Source organism: Dendropsophus ebraccatus, chromosome 10 (genome assembly GCF_027789765.1).
Source record: "Dendropsophus ebraccatus isolate aDenEbr1 chromosome 10, aDenEbr1.pat, whole genome shotgun sequence".
NCBI classification, from domain to species: Eukaryota; Metazoa; Chordata; class Amphibia; order Anura; family Hylidae; genus Dendropsophus; species Dendropsophus ebraccatus.
The window spans coordinates 82394354-82415948 of NC_091463.1; the positions used below are offsets into that span (position 1 = coordinate 82394354).

A 21595-nucleotide genomic window follows, 5' to 3' on the forward strand; every position below is an offset into this window, starting at 1 on the left:
TGAATATATATATATAAATAATATAAATATATATATAAATATATATATAAATCTTTACTAAAGTTATATTATAAAAGGTATAGAACTTTGTGGGGGGAAATAAGCTAAAATATTTGTTTTTATTCGGCGGAACACCATTCCACGTACTTACTAATTCATATTATTATTCTTGCAACGATTAAACTAGAAGAGCTCGATGAATAAGAGCAGAAAAACATATCAGTGTGTAATAGTTTTTTTTTTTTTTTTTTAGTTATTTTTTCCTCTTTTCCACATTCAAAAGGTGTAAATACTGAACACTGGCAACGGAGCACATACATCTACAATACTTCATATTTACACGAAAACATTAAAACTTTTGTGAACAACAACACTTGCATTTTTTTTACAGTATACCAGACAATATATATTCTATTTAAATTAAAAATTCTATTTTTATACACATTTATTCCATCTATAATACTGACCACAGAGCTCAAAGCATCCTTCATAAATTATAGTCCCATTCCTTGGAGACATTTTGTCTTGTACTATTACATAGGACTCTAGTCCTTAAAGTTAGACTCTGACATCAGATCCCCTCCGTTGTTAATGTTCATTTGCTCGGTTAATTCCTCTTGTGTTACTGGCAGAGCCATTTTGGTTGCCGACTCGATCTTGAAAAGGGTATCCATCTTTATTAGAGGGTTAATGTTAAAGGACTTTTGGAAAGATTTGGACGTGAAATAATACACAAAAGGGTCAAAGCAACAGTTCATCGTTGCGATACACAAGGTGATGGGATACATTGTTCTGGCGAATCTTTCAATAGAGCAGTTCGCGATTGCCTGTGAGCGTACCAAAGCGTAAAGGAAGAGGATAGAATTGTACGGCACAAAACATACGACGAAGATGGCTACATGGACGACGATCATCTTCAGAACCTTTTCTTTGTTGGTTCCGATCTGGCACAAGGTTGCAGGCTTCCGTAGGGTCCGTAAAACCAAAGAGGAGCAGGTGAGATTGAGGAGCAAGGGGATAAGAAATCCAACCACTTCAATGAACATAGTAATTTTGGACAAATAGGTTTTCCAGATGCTTTTGGAGAAGCCTTCGAAACAAGTGGTGGTCGTGTTGGACACATTGGTGGTGGAGAAGAGGGAAGCAGAAATTCCTCCACTAAGAACTAGAATCCAGACCCCCGCACATACAATGGCGGAATTTTTCCGCGTTCTGATGGTTCGGGAACGGAACGGGTAGACAATGGCCAGAAATCGATCCACACTGATGCAGGTGAGGAAAAGCATGCTTCCATAGATGTTTGTCAAGAAGGCCGTGCCTGATATTTTGCACAAAGTGTCTCCGAAGGGCCAGTGGCGGTTAAAGTTATAAAATATTTTGAAAGGAAGCGTGAACACAAACAGTAGGTCAGACACGGCAAGGTTGGTCATGTAAATGGCCGTCTCGTTGTGCATCTTCATTCGAAAGCAGAAGACGCAGAGGGAAGCGCAGTTTGTGATCAATCCCAGGACAAATACTACACTATATACCGATCCATAAAGGTTGTATTTAAAAGAGTCATCGATGGAGCAGGTAGTATTGCTGTAGTTTCCCATCCCAATCTCCAGAATGTTCTGCTGAATCCTCTGCGGATTCTGACTGTACCCATAGAAAAATTTAGAAGCAATCTCGGCATGGCATGGCTATGTGGTGGAAAATTCGTCCACGTCCACATGGGTCTTCCTCTCCATAACACATGTTGGAAGCCTAAAAGAGAAAAACGTAAAAAAAAATATTTATTTTGGAATAACTGTACATTTGTAATGTCTGACTGTGTATTAGTACTATTAGCCTATTGACAATCCCCAAGCAGGGGCGGATTAACCTTACTATGGGCTCAGGCTGTTCACTAAGCTTGGGCCCGCCCAACAAACAAACTATGGTCGGCACTAACTTAAGTCTTTTTCCTCCATAATGCAGCCTGTAAAGGACCTGTGGTGACATCATTGTCAAATGATAAGGTCCTTCAATATATTCTCTAATGTTACTGCATTGACTCCTGGCTGCAGTTTTGCCCTGTTTGTGCAAAATTGTGGTAAAAAGCAGCAATTTTTATTCAAATCATGACTGAACACAAGGCTACCACCTGAAACTGACCTATTATAATCCGTCACTCTCCTCAAGTCCTACCGATTTGAAGGGGTTTTCCAAGGAAATCTCTCTTTCTATTAAAGGGGTAGTTAAGCAAAATAAATTTTCTTTCAAATCAACTGGTGCCAGAGATTAGTAATTTACAAAGTCTTCCAGTACTTATCAGTTGCTGTTTGTCCTGCAGGAAGCCGTATTCTTTCCAGTCTGGAGAGCAGGAGAGATTTTCTATGTGGATTTGCTACTGCTCTGGAAAGATCCTGTCATGAACAGAGGTGGCAGCATAGAGCACTGTGTAAGACTGGAGAGAATACACCACTTCCCGCAGGACATACAGCAGCTGATAAGTCTTAGAAGAACTGAGATTTTTTAATAGACGTTAGCTACAAATCTGTTGTACTTTCTGGCTTCAGTTGATATGAAAGAATTTTATATTTTTAAACTACCCTTTCTGCTGAACCTGTATAGTTCAGTGGAGAGCGCTTTACACATGTAATGATACAGTATGGACCATTAGTCTGATAAATCATGGAAATACCCTACATAATGCTGCTCATACTCCAGATCTGTACAATATCTATAGACTGTGGGTCATTACAGGTCAAGTGTCTTGCGCCCCAATCTAGCCCATCCCCAGTGAATATATAGTGTACAGTGCTGAGTGATAATACATGCTCTGTATGCATAGTGGCTCACTGTAGAGAGTCACTGGGCTGGGTCATGAAGAACAATTATCATTAATATTAAACCCAGGACTATAGCCCCTGCCCCTGTGGCTCCCCCATAACCTTTCTACAGGGTTTGGATCTTTACACAAGGCACATTGAATCCTTGATCAAATTATGAAGCACACATAATACCAAGCTTGAATAAGTTATAGTGGATCAAGATTACAAAAGACAACAGAAATTCTTAGTTAAAGCGACTCTGTACCCACAATCTGACCCCCCAAACCGCTTGTACCGTCAGATAGCTGCTTTTAATCAAAGATCTGTCCTGGAGTCCGTTCAGCAGGTGATGCAGTTATTGTCCTAAAAACAACTTTTAAACTTGCAGCCCTGTGTCAAACGGCTATTGCCTAGATTGTGTATACATTAGGCTTGCACAACCTCGCTGTCCCTCCTCCCCGCCCTCATCATCATTAGGAATGCTCCAGGCAGATTGTCTCCTATTCATCACCTGTGTGAGCACGGCACATGGGCTGGATCGTTAAGGCACCTGTGCAGTTTTCACTGCACAGGAATAGGAAAGAGGGTGGGGAGGAGGGACGGAGGGGTGGTGCAAAGTTAGGCCACAGATATTCTAAGCCACGGCCGTTTGGCACAGGGCTGCAAGTTTAAAAGTTGTTTTTTAGGACGATAAGTACATCACCTGCCGAACGGACCCCAGGACAGATCTTGGATTAAAAACAGCTATCCGAAGTTACAAGTGGTTTGAGGGGGGGGGGGCAGATTGTGGGTACAGAGATGCTTTAAAAGGGAACCAGTCATGATGTTCATGCTGCATGAACCAAGAGTAATCAGGGTGGTGCCTGGTAGCTTCTCCCCACCCTTCCTGCCATGGTTTGGTTATAGGATATCATTTATCAATCAAGGCTGGAGGTTTGGGGAGAAGCTGCTGAAGACCACCCCAACGACCTGTGGTTCAGGCGTTATGAAAGTGATAACAGGTTCCCTTTAAGAAAGAGAGAGGAGAAAGACAATGACCAGCATCACCATGTCAAGAGATCGTGAACATTTCTCATGAAAACATTCATGGACAAAACATTCAAGACAAACCCTATAGAAATTACCTATAGATTGATACTGACCTCAGCCTTACAATTATGTGCAACCCATATATTTTCTTTATTATGGTAAAGACACAGTGATAGTTATATGCCCTATTTTTCATAGAAGCCATGTTGTGTCTTCTATACCCTGGATTATGGTGCGCGGAGGGAATGACTATACACGTGTACACTTGGAAATTGAGGAGACCAGATGCACGATAAAAATAAATGATGGTCAACCAGAGCAGTATAATAATATGGGAGGATACAGTAGGTTTCTTGTGGTTGTGCGATATAAGTAGAGGTTTAACTATAAAACCATAAGGCATCTCAGGATAGAGGAGCAAAGTCCTGGCAAAGTTTAGTAGCATTAAACAAGTTAGAATCTGTTCTATAGATGGGGATTATAGCGTGCGCTGGCCTGGAGTCCTGCAATCACTTAACATATGTTTATTTCCATCTGGAATCACTTCCCGGAGTATAAATATCTGTACATCCATCTCCTTCTGCAGATAAATAACAGGAGAGACTAAATACGATGGGTCTAGATCATGCCTGGTTCTGTGGTATGGCGGTCTGTCTGTACATACCCATCGGTTTTAGTTTGCCGGACGCCACATCTCATTATCGCCACATTTACATTATAACTGGCCAGATGTAGAGTCCAACTCAGTGGACGGGACCCGATCATCCATGTTTATTTCTAATGGGACCTATAGTCTCATGTAGAGCTTCCTATTGAGAAATTGTCAGTAAAAGTAGCACGTCTCCTTCGGGAGACTGCCAAATTGTCACAGGCCATGATATAAACCATGCAATGCTCACTGAGAGAAAAAAAAAAAAAAGAACAAAAAGTATTAAAAAGAGGTAGAGGAAGACGTCACTGAGAGCCAGCCAGCTCCCTGCTGTGTACTGACGAAGGGCGAGAACCCAGAAACAGCTGTCTACAGATGACTGACTCTTCCCTTTCAAGGGGTTTAGCTCATAACCTCTAGTTATGTTTTAAGATCCTATAAAGCATTACTATCACAAAAAAAAAAAAAAATATTGATCAGTTTTGATCAGAGTCTGTGTGTTTAGAACCCCATGGATCATTCGATCTTTCCCTACTGGGAGTAAAATAACTTTGAATACCATATTTTCCGGCGTATAAGACGACCCCTGACTTTTAAGAAGATTGTCACTGGAAAATGTTAACCCCTGCCTGACCGCAGACAGTGTGACATACACTACCTGCGCCGGAGACTGAGATCGCCAAAACTCTCCTGGGCAGCCGAGCATCTCATCGGAGAGGCTCGGAGACGCTCGGCTGCCGGGAGAGCTTTGGGAGAATGAGAGAGGCGCCGGAAGTTTCCAAAGCCTCTCTCATTCTGTTGAAGCTCTCCCGGCAACCATGCATCTCCGAGCCTCTCTGATCAGACGTTAGGCTGCCCAGGAGAGGTTCGGCGATTTCCATCTCCAGCACGTAGTGTACGTCACACTGCCTGCACCGGGAACAGTATGGGAGGCGCACCGATGCCGGGAACGGGCCCCAAGTGCGTTAAATGTTTGTTTTTATTATAATGGTCGTCCCATACAGTGGGGATGGGGCCATTTTTGAGCCCCCCCACAGTGTGGGGCGACCATACCCTGCGTATAAGACGGCCCCCGAATTCTAAGAAGATTTTCCAGGGTTAAAAAGTTGTCTTATACACCGGAAAATACGGTACATTTTTTTCCAGGAGCATTGTACGTTTTAAAAAAAAGTCTCTATAACTAGTGCTGAGTGGATCTGTCAATTTGCCCGGGTATGGCCTATGGCTGTCCATGTTTTTCAGGATTCACTAGGGTGGCATCCAACTTCTCCAGCTGCTGGGAATCAAATGCTAAATTTTCATGTTTGGATAACATTGCCGAATCAGAACATTTTGACAAGATCCACTCAACACTATTTATTAATATTGTTGAGGTGTTCTTAAAGAGACACATTATCTCCTTAAACCGGCTTATTTAGTCATCATACTTTCAATTTTGGCTAAAAAGTAGTCTGCATTTGGCTTGAACTCTATTGCCATTATGTTATAGAGCAGGAAGAACTGAGCAGATTGATATATATCTTTGTGTGAAAAGATTCAGTAAAACTTGGAACCTGTTGATTGAAATCCCTGATCATTCTGTGTTAAGGAGTCCAGTGGGCGACGTCACTCAATGGACTGGACTCCTTAGCATTGAAACATCAGAGATTTCCATCAATCAATAAATTACAAGTTATACTGAATCTTTTCACGTAAAGATATATATCAATCCGCTCAGCCTCTTCTGCTCTATAACATAATGGCCATAGCTTATGTAGTATTTTCATGCTGACGAGTTCCCTTTAAGTTTAGTGGTCCAAATGAAAACTGCAAAATTTCTGGATTATTTTATAATATAAATAAAATGAAAAAGTTAAAATAAATCCTTGAAAAATATGGTTAATATGAAAGCTTGATTTAAACAATAAGCCATTTTTAAACAATAAGCCTTATTCAGACCATGCTGTATTTTAAAACCAAGAACACTCCTCCAAGACACTGCCAAAGTGCTACAAACAGAAACACTGTATTAGACTTTCATTTGTTTTTAATATAAACATCTGGTCAGAGCATTTATGACTTTAAAGGGGTTATCCAGAATTAGAAAAAAAAAGCACACCTACTTTCTTGCAAAAACCGCACCACCCTTGTCCTCAGGTTGTTTGTGGTATTGAAATTAAAGGGATTATCCAGCGCTACAAAAACATGGCCACTTTCTTCCACAGACAGCCCCACTCTTGTCTCCAGTTTGTGTGCAGGTTTTGTAACCATTGTAGTGAATGGAGCTCAACTGCAAACCACATCTGAACTAGAGACAAGAGTGGTGCTGTCTCTGGGAGAAAGTGTCCATGTTTTTATAGCGCTGGATAACCCCTTTAAGCTCTGTTCACTTCAATAGAACTGCGCTGCAAAACCCACACCAAACCCAAACTTGAGACAAGAGTGGCACTGTTTCTGGAAGAAAGCAGACATATATTTTAGGCCTGGACAACCCCTTTAAAAAAAACAAAGGACCATGTGAATCTAGCCTGATGCTGGAATTTGTCACTACAAGGGGAGTACTCACTCGGATATCAGTGATATTCATGAGTTGCCACTGCGGACTGCCCAACGCCCACTGACGCACATACACAGTTGTTGTCACAGATTTAATTATTTGCCATCTTATATCACATGCCAATGGATATTTATAGAAAAGCAATTAGATAAATAAGTAACTACATACAGCAAGAAGAATTTAAAGTGACCTCGCTCTATACATGGCAAATGTAAATCTCTCCATATGCTGGCCATGGATACGGCTAAGAGAAGCCAGCTGTGATCAGTTTCTTTTTATGGGGTTTATTATACCCATTCGAAATGGTACGATTAAGAATCCCATAGGACAGGATATTTACCTCGACATTCCGATAGGATTAAAATACCACAAGGATCCCTTTGGATACTGAAGGCCATGAATCAGTCTATTTAGCGCACATTCAAAGGAGCAGATGGATTCAGTGTCACTGGTTCTATAGCTGGGCACACTTATCTCTAGTAATAACGGTATACTTTACACTGTATAAGGCAACATGGGCTAACATGGATTTAACTGGACGTCATAGGAGACCTGTGAAAGCTTAGAAACATGGGACTTAGCAAGACCCTCCAGGATGATAGACTAAAGAAAATGTTAACATAAAATATAATGATTTCATGCACTGTTTTCCTATTCAAATTTGTTTTTTAGCTGGATATATATGCTCAGACTATTTTATACTCCTTAAAGTGACTCTGTACCCCCAATCTGACCCCCCTTCGAATAGCTGCTTTTAATCCAAGATCTGTCCTGGAGTCCGTTCGGCAGGTGATGCAGTTATTGTCCTAAAAAACAACTTTTAAACTTGCAGCCCTGTGTCAAATTGGTGTGGCCTAGAGTGTCTGTGACCTAGGACTGCACCGCCTCTCTGTCCCTCCTCCCCGCCCTCTTTAACATTAGGAATGCCCCTGAGGAGGATTTCTCCTAATCATCACCTGTCTAAACACTGCACATGGGCTGGATCGTTAAGGCACCAGTGCAGTGTTCAGACGAGTGATGAATAGGAGAAATCCTACTCCTAATGACGCTTACTAATGATTAGGAGGGCAGGGAGGAGGGACAGAGAGGCGGTGCAGACCTAGGGCATAGACACTCTAGGCCACACCTATTTGAAACAGGGCTGCAAGTTTAAAAGTTGTTTTATTAGGACAATAACTTTATCACATGCTGAATGGACCCAAGGACAGACCTTGGATTAAAAGCAGCTGACAGTACAAGCGGTTTGAGTTTGCAGACTGTGGGCGCAAAGTCGCTTTAAACAGAAACCAGAGCCAGAATATCTCCATTATAGGACGTCTTTATAATAGAAAGTTACTATATGTGGAATGTGCTGTAAACAACCAATATTAAAGATGGCTTATACCAAAGCTGATTAGGCTGGGTTCACACTGCATCTTTGCAGACCATTTTTAACGTATCCGTACTATGCGTAAAAAAAAAAAAAAGAAAAGATGCAAAAACTGATGTAATCGTGTAAATCCGCTTAGATCCATTTTTCTATTGACGTCCATTATTTAAAAAAAAAAAAAAAAAAAAAAAAAAAAAAGCGTAAATAAAAACGTGGTTGAACACATTTTATTTCTTTTATCTGTAGATATACTCAAATATAAACTATACAAGATGGGGGCTCGTCCGGGATTATTATTATTTTTTTTTTTTTTAATATATAGCCCTGTTAATATCCCGCTTATATCTACTGAACAGACCACCTATGCATGTAAACGTCGTAGCAATGCTCAAGTCTGTGCATGCTCCCTTTCCCTGTCCGTGCATTGTGCAGATGTTTCATACATTACACGGTCATAGAGGGGGGCACTGTATGGATCTGAGTGCAAATGTGATGTTTATATAGTGGCAGTCAGTCCAGAGAAAACTCTAGGGAGGGAACCCCCACTTGTAGTGTAAAAAAAATCTCCAATCTAATAGACATGCTGTGGATTTTCAAATGGCCATCATACCTTATCCATCATGAAAATGTCCGGGATAGCCACCACATTGCAGTTAGCAAATTCAATGGTAACAATACATCGGACATATGATTGTTCATTACATTTTACGAGAGTCGTAGAAGTAGTGAAGCGAGCGCGCTCAGCTGTGTCTATGTCCTCTATACACTGTAATGGAAGGTAACCAAGCAGATCCATAGGCCTCTTGTCTCAGTATTAGAGGGGTCTCAGGTGTCGGACTTCTACCAATAAAGCATTTATGGCAGACTTACCGATGTGCCATAAACTTATATAGTGAAGGAATCCTTTTAGTAGTGCTGATGGAGCTGATAAAGAAAGACATGGTCACTAAAAAATTTAAAGTGTCACTGTCTTTTTTATTCTTTTTGCAGAAATCAATAGTCCAGGCGATTTTAAGAATCTTTGTAATTGGGTTTATAAGGCAAATATGCCTTATTCACTGTTCATTATCAGGAAATCTCGACTCTTTTACATCAGTTGAGCCCTGTGTAACCTATGGAGAGGAAGGAGATTAGTCGCCAGCAGAGAACAAAGGATTACACAGGGGGAACTGTGTGAAAGGCAGTATTCAGAGGTCAGAGAGGTCAGTGCTGACTTCAGAGGAGATAGCCTAGTGATGTAGCTGTAAATTAACTCTTTGTTGTCCTGTTTTGGTGCCTCATCTCCCTCCACCCCTCCCCTCTCCATAACCATGAAACTGCTTTTTTATTATAAAAATGCATTTTTCGTCTAATAAACCCACATATAAAGTTTCTTAAAATTGCCTCTACAAAAAAAATTAAACTAAAGTGACACTAAGGCTTTGAGGTTTGAAGACTATAGATTTAACATACAGTACCAGTTAAGATGTAGGCATAAGGGGCTGCAAAGTAAGCAGTGTGCATCCTGGACCACCACAAGCCCCCCAGGGCTACCTTCATATGTATGGATACAGTTTATATATTCCATTACATGCCTCCAAGGTACTAGCCTTGAACCGATGTGATCGTCACATGACCAGGACAGATCCCTAAGCCCCCCTCCCCCAGAAATAAACATTGAACATTCCTGTTGAATGCCAGCGAGCAGAGATGATTGTTAACCCTGAATTATTGATATAGAAAGCCTTATTTCTGTAATACATGGCGGCTTTGTGTACACTATTATAGTGCAACTATCTATGAAGCCTAAGAAGGTTTTCTCTTCACCATTTAGTCAGTGGACTGAATCCTCGCCACGGTGCATGACTATTACACAGACTAACATCTGCTTAGGACTCTCCAGCAGTCTCCACTTCCAAGAATAGAAGTTACACTAGGAAGAGATTTCCCAGGAAAAAGTCATTATAGATGTAAAGAGCGTTACAATTAAATTACTGTACGTCAGGATCGCTGCTCGTAATCACGGATGATGATGCTAAAGATCTTACAGTAACCGGCTGGGTTAACACCATGTAAAACTGACGGCTGTCCTTCATAATAACGGACGTCATTGCACAAATAGCTGTGTTTTTTTAAAATAACGGACGCAATTTGCACAATGACCGTTATTATGAAAGGCGGACGTCATTTTTACATAGTGTGAACCTAGCAATGTACTGTACAGTATATGAGTCATGTCTTTGTGCCTTACAACTTGGCTCTTTGACTATATTAGAGGGTACAATGTGTTCATTTAGATAAACACACAGGGGGAGATTTATCAAACATGGTGTAAAGTGAAACCTGCTCAGTTGCCCCTAACAACCAATCAGATTCCACCTTTCATTTTACAAAGAAACTATGAGGAATAAAAGGTGGAATCTGATTGGTTGCTAGGGGCAACTGAGCCAGTTTCCCTTTACATCATGTTCGATAAATTACCCCCACAATCTCTATGTACGTCCTCATCAGGCTTTCCTTCACCCAGTATAATTATATATATATATATATATATATATATATATATATATATATATATATATATATATATATACACACACATATTGTAGAGGAGATTTATCAAAGATGGTGCAAAGTGAAACTGGCTCAGTTGCCCCTAGCAACCAATCAGATTCCACCTTTTATTCCTCATAGTTTCTTTGTAAAATGAAAGGTGGAATCTGATTGGTTGCTAGGGGCAACTGAGCCAGTTTCACTTTGCACCATGTTTGATAAATCTCCCCCAATGTGTACACTTGCATACCTCCCAACCGTCCCGGATTTCGCGGGACAGTCCCGTTTTCGGGGTGCTGTCCCGCGGTCCCGGAACGGCCCCCCATGTCCCGCATTATATGTGGCCCCAGCGAAAAAACAATAAACCAGTAACTCACCTGTCCTCCGGTCCCAGCAGCTCCTCTCCCGGCAGAGCGCGCACTCCCGTCATCCTCCGGGGCGGGCAGCGGGGTACAGAGACACTGACTGTGCCGGAAGTGACCTGCAGCCTCTATCAGGAATCACTTCCGGTACAGTCAGTGTCTGTATACCCCGCTGCCCGCCCCGGAGGATGGCGGGAGTGCGCGCTCTGCCGGGAGAGGAGCTGCTGGGACCGGAGGACAGGTGAGTTACTGGTTTATTGTTTTTTTCCGCTGGGGCCACACTAATGGGGGGTATTGGCTACTCTGTGGGGCGCTATATGGGGTATTGGCTACTATGTGGGGGGATTGGCCACTATGTGGGGCACTATATGGGCATTGGCTACTATGTGGGGCATATTTGGGGGCATTGGCTACTATGTGGGGCACTATATGGGGGATTGGATACTATGTGGGGCACTATATGGGGGATGGGCTACTATGTGGGGCACTATATGGGGATTGGCTACTATGTGGGGCACTATATGGGGATTGGCTACTATGTGGGGCACTATGTGGGGATTGGCTACTATGTGGGGCACTATATGGGGATTGGCTACTATGTGGGGCACTATATGGGGGATTGGATACTATGTGGGGCATATATGGGGGATGGGCTACTATGTGGGGCACTATATGGGGATTGGCTACTATGTGGGGCACTATATGGGGATTGGCTACTATGTGGGGCACTATGTGGGGGATTGGATTCTATGTGGGGCACTATGTGGGGGATTGGCTACTATGTGGGGCACTATATGGGGATTGGCTACTATGTGGGGCACTATGTGGGGGATTGGACACTATGTGGGGCACTATGTGGGGGATTGGTTTCTATGTGGGGCACTATATGAGGGATTGGACACTATGTGGGGCACTATATGGGGGCATTGGATACTATGTGGGGCACTATATGGGGGCATTGGATACTATGTGGGGCACTATAATGGGGGATTGGATACTATATAGGGCATTTTTGGCGGGATTGGATACTGTATAAGGCACTATTCAGTCAGCAGCATGTGGTGACTAGGGGAGTGGCTATGGAGGGTTGCTATGGGGGGCGTGGCTATGGAGGGTCGCTATGGGGGCGTGGCTATGGAGGGTCGCTATGAGGGCGTGGACATGGGACATGGGACCACGGCGCACATGTCCCTCTTTGCTCTTTGCAAAAGTTGGGAGGTATGCACTTGTGCCGCTCTACACCAACAACTCTGGATGACAGACACACCGCAGAACACACCACTGATGTAGCTGGCAGCTGCTATATCTCAAGGTTGTTGGTCTACTGGGACCCTCTAAATGTCCTGTATTACCTCTCACCCAGTATGGGATTATCTCACGTACTGATGACAGATATGTTTAGGGCTATATCATCAAGGGGATGTAACTCCATTAACTCAGGCCCCATTCACTGTCTCTGCAGTAAGTATACATCAAAAAATATTTTAGCGTATATTGCAGCATATTCATAGACTTCGATAGATCAACTGTAGATTAGAGTTAAGGGTACGTGCACACTACGGAAAATCCGCCGTGAATTCTGCAGATTGCACCCGCTTGCGGCCACTGGCGGCCGCCCGCGTCAGACTCCATTCTATGGTCGGGCGGATTCTGCCGTCCGTGCAAAGAATGAAGCTGTTCATTCTTTGGACGGACAGCGGAATCCGCTCGACCATAAAATGGAGTCTTTGGCACGGGCATGTTTTTTTTTTATTATTCCTATTGATTATATGTTACATTCCGTATTTTAACCCCTTATTATTAGTACAGCACTCTGGAAACAAGGGGGCTTTAAAATAAATAATAATGGGGTCCTGCACTTACTACTATGTGATTGGGCCACAAAGCTTACACTACAATGTAGAAGTCATGCGGTAAATATAAATGGAAAGCAACCAAGAATATTGGCCTAGTGTTCTTTTCTGGAGGATTGGATGAATGCACAATCAGCGTTCCTTGGCCGTCTATATCCTGTGAGGTCTTTAAGGCATTTCCTGGCCTCGTGTATATAGCCGAGAAGGATCTGTTTTGGATTCAGTTAATTATCTTCACAGAGATGACTTGACCAGATCTTCAGCCTGGGGGAAGGGGCACATGTTCTCTTCACAACAGATAAATGTCAGCCAACCCACCAACATGCATCCACACAATGAGCTGGACGGTCATATGTTCTGCCGTCTCCTCGGTACATGACGGCTGCACTGAGAACAAGGACAAGAAGAAAAGACATTACGTACTATGAAGTGCCGCAATTAACTTCCAATGTCTAAGCTTCGGAAGTACCAAGTATGAAGCCATTTCAGCATATTAGATTTAATGAATTGACCGCATAGCCGATTTCCTCCTGAAACAGTGCCACTCTTGTCCTCAGTTTGTGTGTGGTACTGCAGCTAATTTCCCTTAAACTGGAAAAAGCCAAATTGTAATACCATATACTAGCTGAGGTCAGGAGTGGAAGCCCTGTCTTTCTAACCCTGGATAACTATGCAAAACAAGAGTCCGTGGAGCCTCGGTTGCGAGTCTCAAAACATGGCAGGATATCTCTAGCTTGTTGCCACAGGGGCCACCCTGTTGTTTCTCTATTTATGTTCCAATACTTACAACCGAGTGGGACTTAAGGGGCTATCAGTGTGGTGTGGAGGCACCCCGTGGCAACAGGCTAGAGATATCTGGCTATCCAGTGTATTGAGACTCCGACAACCGAGGCTCCACAGACTCTTATTTTGCATATTTAAATTTATGGGGGCATCAGTGGAGACTCTTGATTGAGCACTTCATTGGAATTTTTTCACTGATCTCCTTGAGTTCAGTGATTACTGTGTTTTGTTGGTTAACCCTGGATAACCCCCTAAAGGGGTTGTTCACTAAGAATTTTTTTCTTGCAAATCAACTGATGCCATAAAGTGCCTAGATGTCTTCTGTTATGCTCAGCCAATCGCAGCTGATGATGCGCTAGAGGGGGGCCAGCATGAGGGAAGTCTGAAGCAGTCAGGCCGGCCTCCTGAAGAGTGACATGATCGTCCCAAGATGGCGGCCAGGGTTGACAGTGATTCTGTGAGTATACAGTATCACACTTCCAGGTCAACGGTCGGGGGTGGAAACATGGGGAAGGGGCTATTCACATAAATAACACACATTACAATGTTGTATAACTTTGTAATGTGTGTTATTTAGTGAAAAAGGTTTTATACCGCACTATCCCTTTAAGCTCCATTCACTTTAATGAAAATAAGCAACAAAACTTGCACCCAACTGCTGGGCACGCACAAGCACCAAAGCCCAAATAACCATCTCCCAGTGTAAGCAGCTGCGCGGCCGATAGTCGATGCATGGCCAAGTGTAAAGGAACCCATTACACGAAGCGATTATCAGCCATTATGGCCAATAATTGCTTTGTGTAATAAAAGGCAACGATCAGCAGACATGCACAACGTCGGCTGATCGTTGTCTTTCAGCATGTTGAAAGACTAACATCAAGGATAGCAACGATTTGCTGCCATCACTCTGTGTAATAGAAGCGGCAGGAGCAGACAGCCGCTATCTCCTATGGGCGGCCCAGATGATATAAAGATCCCCCTTCCCCCCGCACTTTACTACAAACGCCAACAGTGAGCGGGGAACGAGGGGCAAGTGAGTGCTCCAGACAGGTCGGCGCTTGCTTGCGCTCATCACCCCTGGGCTTAAAGGGGTTGTCCAGCGAAAATCTTTTTCTTTCAAATCAGCTGGTGTCAGAAAGTTATATTGATTTGTTATTGTAAGTCTTCCTATACTTATTAGCTGATGTATGTCCTGAAGGAAATGTTGTTTTATTTTCAGTCTGACACAGTGCTCTGTGCTGACACCTCTGGCCGAGACCAGAACTATGTCTCGGTTTTCTATGAATCCCCATAGAAAACCTCTCCTGCTCTGCACAGTTCCTGTCTCGGCCAGAGATGTCAGCAGAGAGCACTGTGTCAGACTGAAAAGAAAACAGCATTTCCTGCAGGACATACAGCAGCTGATAAGTATGGGAAGACTTGAGATTTTTTTTAAAAAAAAGTAAATTACAAATCTATATAACTTTCTGACACCAGCTGATTCGAAAGAAAAAGGTTTTCGCTGGACAACCCCTTTAAGATCAGCACTCTCTTGCAGTACCTTTACAAGGCATGACCATTTAAATACATTGCTATCGGCCACACATCATCTGTTTACACAGAGCGATGAGCTTTAGTGCTGCGCAAAAGATTAAAATCAGCCAACATGCGTCGTCTGATCTGTCACTTTTACATAGGCAAATTATTGGCTAAATGAGTGTTCCTGTATGCTACATATTGAGGCTATGTTCCCACTAGGATTACTTTAATGGCTGCCAATGACATATGGCATTAAATAGTCTATTTGCCATGGGAAGTCTTTTGTAGGGGGTAGGGGTCTCCGTGCTATATTACTGGATCACTGCCGGGACTCTTACGACTCCTCTTGCCATGCACGTCATGGCATACTATGTAGATGCTTTCATGTCTACAATGATTAAGGTTCATTCAAACAAGAAAACCGGTATACACGAGTTGCCTGGCTTCAAAAATAATGGGGGAGATTTATCAAACATGGTGTAAAGTGAAACTGGCTCAGTTGCCCCTAGCAACCATTCAGATTCCGCTTTTTATTTTCCAAAGAGTCTGTGAGGAATGAAAGGTGGAATCTGATTGGTTGCTAGGGGCAACTGAGCCAGTTTCACTTTACACCATGTTTGATAAATCTCCCCCCATGTGTTATGGGAAGACCCTCATTTATGACAGTGGGGTGCAGCTACAGTAGTGTCCCGCACTCAGGAGACACGAACAGACACTGTATATTGGTCTATGGCCTTTGTGGTGGTACTGCAGTCAAACATAACCTTTGCTGTTGAGTTCCCCCACAGGTTAGGGTCCACTCCATTGTTATAATCTTTCCTTTATAGGATATATACTGTATATAGGAACGTACAGCCTACTATATAGCATGGTGTTATATAAATACATGTCAGTCCTATGACAGTGCCTCAGTCACAATGACAATTCTTGTAGATGTCAATTAACCCAAAGGGAGTACATTGTGAAACGCAGACAGCCCGCCACTCATCCCTCCCATAGAAGTGACTGATGGCCCTTTCACAACGTCTATTCATTGCTGTCATTTATATTCAGCCAGGATCTAACCGTGACATGATGAAAAAGCATCGTCCTATGAAGAAAGTCACAAAGATCAAGCGGTTAACATTGACATTGCCTGCTTAAAGGGGTTTTCTAGTTTGGATAATGTCTGCTCATATGACGGTCCCTGAGACGTGCCAATTGGTGAGGCAGTTCCTATGGGGTTCACGTACACAGCAGATCCATAATTATGAATAGAGATGAGCGAACCGGGTTCGGGTTCGAGTCCATCCGAACACGAACGATCGGCATTTGATTAGCGGGGGCCGCTGAACTTGGATAAAGCTCTAAGGTTGTCTGGAAAACATGGATACAGCCAATGACTATATCCATGTTTTCCTAATAGCCTTAGGGCTTTATCCAACTTCAGCAGCCACCGCTAATCAAATGCTGAAAGTTTGGGTTCGGATCGACTTGAGCATGCTCGAGGTTCGCTCATCTCTAGTTATGAACTATTGCTACTTACGTTACAGATTCACTTTCCTGTCATTGGGTGGTGGGGGTTACATTGTATTTTGCAATGGGGACCTTAAAAATTCTTGTCTGTACTTCCATGTCCACTCAATGCCCCCAACTTGCAATTCTAATCATGGCCTGACAGGCTTAGGAAGTCACGGAGCTCTGCTACTATAGAGAGTTGTAGTTTTGCACCAACTGTAGATCCACATATTCTAGAACATTGCTTTAAAGGGGTTATCTGGCATCAGAAAAAAACATGTCAGCTTAACCCCCCAGAAACAGCGACACTTGTCCTTAGTTTTCATGTGGTATTGCAGCTCAGTTCCACTGAAGTAAATGAAGCAAGGGTGTAATACCACACCCGACCAGGGTGTGATGCTGTTTTTGATAAAAAGCAGCTATGTTTTTTTTCTCTAATGCAGGATAACCCCCTTACCAGATCCGCAGCTGATTTTCTGCTGCGGATCCGCAGCAGATCAGCTGCAGATCCACAGCAGATTTCATTTAATTAACTGAACACAGCATCAAATCTGCACCATCAAATCTGTTGAGGATCTGCTGCGGATCCTGTAGGTGTGAACGCACCCTTGCAGATTCTTGCTCAATGATCCTACCACTTTCTGTATACATTCCTACTTTAAGGGGATTCTTAAAGTGCAGCTTTCACTTTAAAAAAACAAAAACAAAAAAAAACGTTTTTGACATGCCATATAGATATGTCAAACGTTTTAATTGATCAGGGGGTTAATTGCTCAAAGGCAGGTAATAGTAAGCTACTTTGTGTACATCTTGAGACAGTCCCATAGACTTGTATTAGGAGTATGTCTCAGTCTTGTGCACCGATTAGAGATGAGCGAATCTACAGTAGGAACAAAGCAAATCGCATTTTGTCATTGGGCTGTGGACTTTGAAGCCTACTCCGCTCCTCCCTGGGTGCTGGGAAGAGATGGGTTCAGGCCTTGGAAACTGGGAGATCCTTCCCAGGACTGGATCCATCTTTTCCCAGCGCCTGGTGAGGAGCGGCATGACGCGAAGTAGACTTCAAAACCTGCAGCCTTTAAGCAGAAAGCTGCTAGGAACAAAGCAATTCTCTTTGTTCCTACTGTAGATTCGCTCATCTCTAGCACTGGTCATTCGGGGTCTGAACATCCAGACCTTAAAGGGAAACTGTCCCTCGGTTTATGCTGCCTTAAGGCTGGCTTCATACCGCCTTAAAATCTTGGAAAAACTCCAGCGGCCAGATGTTAGTTGGAGGTCAATGGAAGTTTATGATCTGCCTTACACACATGGCGTGTTTTTTGGCGTGGCATTTCTCTCTCCTCTCTGGTGTTTTTGAAGCTCTGTGGGAGTTTTTCCAAAATGCAGCATGCTGAGGGGGTGATTTTTTTTGGCGTTTTTTATCCTACCAACAGCAGCTAGGTCATTGCAAAGGAAAAAAAAAAAAAAGTTCAGCATACAAAAACACCAAAGCCGCAAAAAAGATCATTCATGTAAACACATGAAAAAACAAACAAAGAAACAAACAAAAGCGCCATGTGCTGCACTGGTGTTTTGCATTTTTTTTTGCCTAATAAATGCCAGACAAAAAAGTGTATGTGAGGACACCTTAAAGGGGTACTCCAGCGAAAATCAATTTCTTTCAAATCAACTCAACAGATATTAGAAAGTTATATAGATTTGTAATTTACTTCTATTAAAAAATATCAAGTCTTCCCTTACTTATTAGCTGCTGTATGTCCTGCAGGAAGTGTTTTCTTTTCAGTCTGTTTTCTATCAATCCCCATAGAAATCCTCTCCTTTCACTGGACAACCCCTTTAAATTAGGGCAGCATAAACTAATGACAAAAACACTGAATAGAACAATGTATTACTCATATAAACGTATTACAATTTACATACCTTTCTGTTCGGCCATTCTCCTAATATGCAGGAGAATAGGATTCTAGTCACATCCCTCCCTCTGCCCTGACAGCTGACTGCCTATATAAAGCATGGTTAGATAAACTGCTAGAGATGAGCGAACCTGGAGCATGCTCGAGTCGATCCGAACCCGAACTTTCGGCATTTGATTAGCGGTGGCTGCTGAACTTGGATAAAGCCCTAAGGCTATGTGGAAAACATGGATATAGTCATTGGCTGTATCCATGTTTTCCAGACAACCTTAGAGCTTTATCCAAGTTCAGCAGCCACAGCTAATCAAATACCGAACGTTCGGGTTCGGATCGACTCGAACCCGAACCCGGTTCGCTCATCTCTAATAACTGCCAATCAGCAGCTGGTGGGCACAGTCTGCTGGAGCTCATGAATATCCAGGACTAGTGGGCTCATGCACATAATGGAGAGAACTACTTATTGTCCATGTTATTCAGGAGGATATCTCAGAATCAGCGGCACAGAACAATGTAAGTGATACATCATTCTGTTCTGATTCTCTGTCACTAGTTTATACCACCCTGAGATAGGACACCATAAACCTACTGACACAGTCTCTTTAACCGATCTAAGCTTCACGACATATCAAAAGTTTCAGTGCCCACTTAACGCTTTCAACACAGATGTGTGACACAGCTATACGTCATCTAGGACATGTTGCTTTTGTTAAAAACCACAGCATGATGAATCCCTGAAGTATCTGGGCCTCCCCACAAATATGCATGTAAAATATACAGTACCGCATCAACCATAAGCAGTACCATACATAGTTCCAAAAATAACTGTCCTGAGCAAAAACACTACAAAAAAATACAATAATAATAATCATTACTTTCTAAAAAGAAATGAGGTAAGGGTTAGCGCTAAACCGCTTCTGCCAAGAGTGAACCGGGTCTTACAGATGTTCTGCCATGAAACCTTCCGGCAGTCATAAGAAACACGTGCAGCGTATAGATGTGTCTATATACTGACTCACTGTAAAGGAATAGTGTCCGTAATATGATGATTTCACCATAACAACCGAAACAGAGCAGAAATTGAGAAGAAACATCTTGACGTGTTTGGCACATGCTCGCATGTCAGTCCTTGTGATAAATTCAGAGAGAATACAGATGCTGGAGAGCGAGACCTCGGCTCCACAGAGAGTCATTAGAACACATTAAGTAAGTCAGAGACGGCGGTCCAAAACACCAGATTTGCTTGCCGCATGTTATTTTTTCCATCCTAGTCCGCGGGAGAGTTAAAGGGAGTGTCTAGTACTAGAAAGATGATCTGTTTTGTTTTCCCCAGAACAGCGAAACTCTTGTCCGTACCTAGCATTGCAGGGTTACTGTCACTTAAAGAGGTTTTCCACTTAAAGCTATAAGATTTATGTTGGAATACCTCTTTAACCTCCTCCCGGCGCTCCACAGTTAATCAACGTCGCTGCAGCGACGTTAATTAACGATCCAGGATGACACAGGTGCAGAAGTTGCGCCTGTGTCATCCGCTGCGGGTCCCGGCGGGTCCGCCGCACTCCAATGCTGAGTTTACCCTATAGATACTGTGGTCAGCACGACTGCAGCATCTATGGGGCTCCTGACAGAGAATTCTCCCTCTACAGAGGGAGAAATCTCTGCCGGTGGCATTGGGCTCTGCGAAGTGGTCGCAGAGCCCTGATGGTAGCCATGGAAACCGGAAGCCTCAGGCTCAGCCTCCTGGCTACGGAGGCCGGCGGAGGGAAGGAAGGCAGGGAGCGCGCTGGGCGTGTGGCCGTGAGCTCTGCCCCCTCCCCTCTCTCCCCTGTCGCTGTCACAAGATTGTGACAGCGGCAGGGCACAGAGGAGAGGGGGCAGACACAGGGACATCAGCTTATGGGATCATTATGATCCCATAAGCTGATATCCTAGAAAGATTTGGGAGCACAAAGCTGCTGATGTCCCTGTGTCACTGCAGGAGATGCTTTCATAGACTTATTATAGGATCCACTCTTGTAGTGAGCTGGGGAGAAAAGAACTTACTGTAGCTGAATGTTTTTCCTAGCTCATTCTAGTTATGGGGGGGGGGGTTCTCAGCACTCAGACTGTGGCCAATCATGTCTCTAGGACATGTCAAAAAAATTGTTACATGAGAGTAAACCACGTATTACATAGCCCAATATTCTATGTAAGCGAGCGCCGATCTGCTAGATATACCGCTCATATACTTCCAATATGGCCAATAGGAAGAAGTGGAGCACCAGGGAGTAGAACAGATATGACCTTTTCTGCTCCCCGAACAACCCCTTTAAATGGGTTATCCAGTGTTCGAAAAACATGGCCACTTTCTTCCAGTGACCGCACCAATCTTGTCTCCAGTTCAGGTGCGGTGTGTAATTAAAGGGGTTATCCAGCGCTACAAAAACATGGCCACTTTTCCCCCTCTCAATTAAGCTCCATTTACTTCAATGGAGTCCCAAACTCCACCCAATCTGGAGACAAGAGAGGGGAAAAAGTGGCCATGTTTTTGTAGCGCTGGATAACCCCTTTAAGCTCCATTCAATTCAATAGAATGGCATTATAAAACCTACACCCAAACTGGAGACAAGAGTTGTTCTGTATCTGGAAGAAAGCGGACATGTTTTTGTAGCGCTGGATAACCCCTTTAAGTTAACTTGGTATATCTCTTTAGGTAAACTCACAAAGTATTTTTTTCCTGTAGGGGACCCTTTCAGTCAACAGATTGGACTTTTTGTAGAGAA

The 21595-nt window shown here is 43.2% G+C and overlaps 1 protein-coding gene across 2 annotated transcripts in view; it reads right to left on the reverse strand.

Moving 5' to 3' along the window:
* Window positions 1–247: 247 nt before the first annotated feature.
* The window catches only part of LPAR4 (lysophosphatidic acid receptor 4), a 38939-nt gene continuing 17591 nt past the window's right edge, over window positions 248–21595 (reverse strand). For both annotated transcript variants that reach the window (XM_069986887.1, XM_069986886.1), the window contains exon 2: window positions 248–1746. In XM_069986887.1, coding sequence (XP_069842988.1) covers window positions 546–1595 — 1050 coding nt within the window. In that variant the 5' untranslated portion in view covers window positions 1596–1746 and the 3' untranslated portion in view covers window positions 248–545. The remainder of the gene's footprint in view (window positions 1747–21595) is intronic.